Raw genomic sequence first — 3,570 nt, 5'->3', positions numbered from 1 at the left:
TAAACTAGTGGGTGAGCCCGTGGTGAACTACGGGTCACCATTGTGGTTGTTCTTGTATGTTTATTGAACTCGGTATTACTGAAATGCGTCTTGTTTTATTCCAAATGTTTATTTCAAAGACAAAGTATTACATAGTTGGACGCATTTGTACACCGTAGATGCAAAGCTACCACATCAGACGCGTGTCCCAGTTGACCCCACAAAGGATCACGATGACAAAAGAACGCTCAAAACGGAAGTACAAAAAAAATTGAAAACGAAAACAAAAATTGAAGACATATCGATCGGAGAGAAACGTGAAATGTGGAAAACAGAGAAAAAATAGGGAGGTGAGTCAGTTGTGCCAGTTGAACTAAAAGTGAAAATAATGTAAACAATATAAAACAGAGACAAATTATAGCAACAAAGCAAAATAAGGTGATCAAAATATCAAAAACCAAAAGACATGGACAAATTATGGCAAGGGAGCAAAGTAATATGGTCAAAATATGAAACACAATAAAATAGGAACAAATTATAACAACCGAGCAAAAATAAGATGATCAAAATATCAAAAACCAAAAAATAAAGACAAATTATGGCAAATAAGTAAAGTAATATGGTGAAAATATGAAACATAAGAGTAAACTGTTCCTAACTGTCTTAGGAGTTAAAGTCGGTATGGGGAAGAAGAAGACGCGTGAAGGCTGATGTGGCACAGCCCAAGACACGTGAACATCGCCCCATATTCCAGTGGGGTGCGCGTGACGTGAGGCGGAGGACGGGCGAAGATGGAGTCAGTGATTGGTCCATTCCATTTTTTGACCGTTGTTGTTACCGTTTGATAAATGCAAAAAAAAACTTTTTATTACTTTTTCAAATTCTCTCCTATATATACGTCCATTTTACATATAATTTCCACTAAACCACACTCACATTTTTTCAAAACAAACACACACATTAAACCAAAAAATGGATAATTTTCCACCTCCGCTTGCTTCGTCATCCGATGATAACGATTCTGATGACGATTTGATTTTGTATACGCTGTTGTCCGCGGCACGAGACATGGTACGTGAGAGGGGCGAAAGTTCAAACGCCGAGAAGAAGCATAGAAAATGGATCAACCAGGATCGTGAGGCGGCACATGAACTTTTGGTACGTTATTATTTTGCCGTTGATAGTTTATATGATCTATCGAAATTCGAAGAACGTTTTCGTATTAGTAGAAATTTATTTTTACGTATAGCTAGAGATTTGGCACGTAATTATGAATTTTTCCAATTACGATGGGATGCTAGAGGTAAACGCGGTTTTACTACGATACAAAAATGTATGGCCGCTCTTAGACAATTGGCATACGGCATGGCATCGCCGCAGACGCATCAGATGAGTATCTGAAAATGTCTGAAAGGACGGGTCGAGAGTGTACATATCTATTTTTTGAGTATGTCATAGAGCTTTACCGTGACATGTACTTGCGACATCCAACTAAAAGCGATGTTGAACAGTTGTATGTCGCGCATCAAGCTAAGCATGGTTTTCCAGGGATGCTTGGTAGCATTGATTGTACACATTGGCAGTGGGCAAACTGTCTCAACGCGTGGCGTGGCCAGTTCACGCAAGGTGATCATGGGGTGCCGACTGTTATTTTGGAGGCGGTTGTTTCAATTGACCTATGGTTTTGGCATGCATTTTTTTGGTATGGTTGGGTCAAACAATGACCTGAATATGCTCCAAGCGTCTCCGATATTTAACGATATTTTACAGGTTAAAGCACCAGAAATGCCATATGTTGTCAATGGAAATAAATACAAATATGGGTATTACCTAGGTGATGGGATATATCCAGAATACACTACATTTGTCAAGTCATACACATTTCCGACCGACGATAAACGTAAAATGTTTAAGTTAGCACAAGAATCTGCAAGGAAGGATGTAGAAGGGGTGTTTGGAGTCCTCAAACAAAAGTGACACATAATCAAACATCCAGCACGAACATGATACAGAGAAAAATTGAGGACGGTGTTGACTGCTTGTGTTATTTTACATAACATGATAATAGAAGAAGAGGGTAGCACTATTTGCTCATATACCACAAACGATATACTTAATCCACCTGTAGTAATACAAGTTGGCAGCCCGACAAATTTCTCAAGGGTTTTGGAAATACAAAACCGTGAAACACATCACAATCTACGACATGATTTGACCAAATACATATGGGAAAGACAATTTCAAGGGCAAAATGACGGTGAAGACGAGGATGATGACGATGGTGACGGCGAAGAGGATGATGGCGGTGACGACGAGGAGGATGACGATGGTGACGACGATGCGGATGATGTCGGTGACGACAACGACGACGATTAAAATTTTTCTATGTTTTTTTTATGTTTTTTAATTTTTATTTTATTTAGACAATGTAATGTTTAATTTTAGTAATTTAAGTTTTAAATTTCTATGTTTTTAATTAATGAAATGTGGTTTTATGTTTTTATGTTTTAAAAAATTAATTTATGTTATAATTATGCTTTTTAATTAATATAATGTTCAAAAAATAAAAAAAATAAAAACAAAAGAACTTGTAGAGTGATAACCATTTCTAATGTTTAACGGGCTGGTGGTGGGTTGGGTGTGAAGCTGACGTGACGCACATCACTTTTTCGGTGGGATAGATGTGATACTCCTCAAAGCCTAAAACGATTCCCCATAATTCACCCATGGTTTTGTGAAAAAATGGAATGTTGGGAAAGAATATGGGCAATATTTGTCAGACTGTGGATGAGGCATACAATGACGTGTGCATCCTTGTAAGATAGGTGAGTCAGTTAAGGTGTAATCAATCACAGGTCTACACGTATCTAAGCCAATATAATAGATTATTGTTATTTTGAGTATAGTAAATTAAACTACGGTTGGAGTTGTACATAGTCCCACATAGACGGTAAAAACACAATTTTGCCCTTAATTATTTTTTTTTTCTGTCATTTATTGGGTGTCGTCTTCACCCACCCCTCTCTCCGCTGTATCATCACAGTCAAATATGTCCAAGCCTTGGATCCCATCGTCTCTACGTTGTGTGTTCACACTAGGGGTGAGCCGAAAAACTAGATACCAGTTTTCAAAATGAAAACCGTTTTGTAACTGTTGGTTTCGAAACTAGAACCGTTATAATGGTTCCGGTTTAGGTTCGTAAATATTGGAACCAATAGAAAGTCCTTATAGTTCTAGTTTTTGATTTTTTAAAATCACTGCTCTTTGAGTATCTGTCGAAATCGATTTTAACTATTCATCTATTTTTCATTATAATATTTACTATCTCTCAAATCGGATGTTATTGATTCAAATATCATTAGGAGACATATATGATATTTAGAGTAGCTTAGTTTGTATTGTTCCAAAAAAAAAAAAATCTTTAGATCGGATCCTAGTATTATAATAATTTCCTAGTAATTTGATTAGCAAAAGATAACTGCCGATTAATTTTAACGTATTAAATAAATAAAAAGTATCATCAAATATTCAAATTTAAACTGAAAAGATACTAATTCCATAGTTAATCATTCACGATTTGTACTTTTAGTT

At 36.3% G+C, this 3,570-nt stretch overlaps 1 protein-coding gene across 1 annotated transcript; it reads left to right on the top strand.

Moving 5' to 3' along the window:
- Positions 1–951: 951 nt before the first annotated feature.
- LOC145140101 (uncharacterized) lies at positions 952–1,956 on the top strand. The gene is made up of 3 exons (XM_079073703.1): positions 952–1,282; positions 1,438–1,640; positions 1,750–1,956. Exons 1-3 carry the CDS (start codon positions 952–954, stop codon positions 1,954–1,956), a joined length of 741 nt encoding a protein of 246 aa, XP_078929829.1.
- The last annotated feature ends 1,614 nt before the right edge of the window (positions 1,957–3,570 follow it).

This window comes from Lactuca virosa, chromosome 9 (assembly GCF_052849685.1).
Source record: "Lactuca virosa cultivar CGN04683 chromosome 9, Lactuca_virosa_CGN04683_v6, whole genome shotgun sequence".
Taxonomy (NCBI): domain Eukaryota; kingdom Viridiplantae; phylum Streptophyta; class Magnoliopsida; order Asterales; family Asteraceae; genus Lactuca; species Lactuca virosa.
This window is presented reverse-complemented; position numbering and strand designations above follow the sequence as displayed.

Coding starts and splice junctions, on each gene's coding strand:
- LOC145140101 (XM_079073703.1), top strand. CDS start 952: ATGGATAATTTTCCACCTCCGCTTGCTTCGTCATCCGATGATAACGAT. Junction 1,283..1,437: donor ATTACGATGGGATGCTAGAG/GTAAACGCGGTT, acceptor AGTATGTCATAG/AGCTTTACCGTGACATGTAC. Junction 1,641..1,749: donor CGACTGTTATTTTGGAGGCG/GTTGTTTCAATT, acceptor GATATTTTACAG/GTTAAAGCACCAGAAATGCC.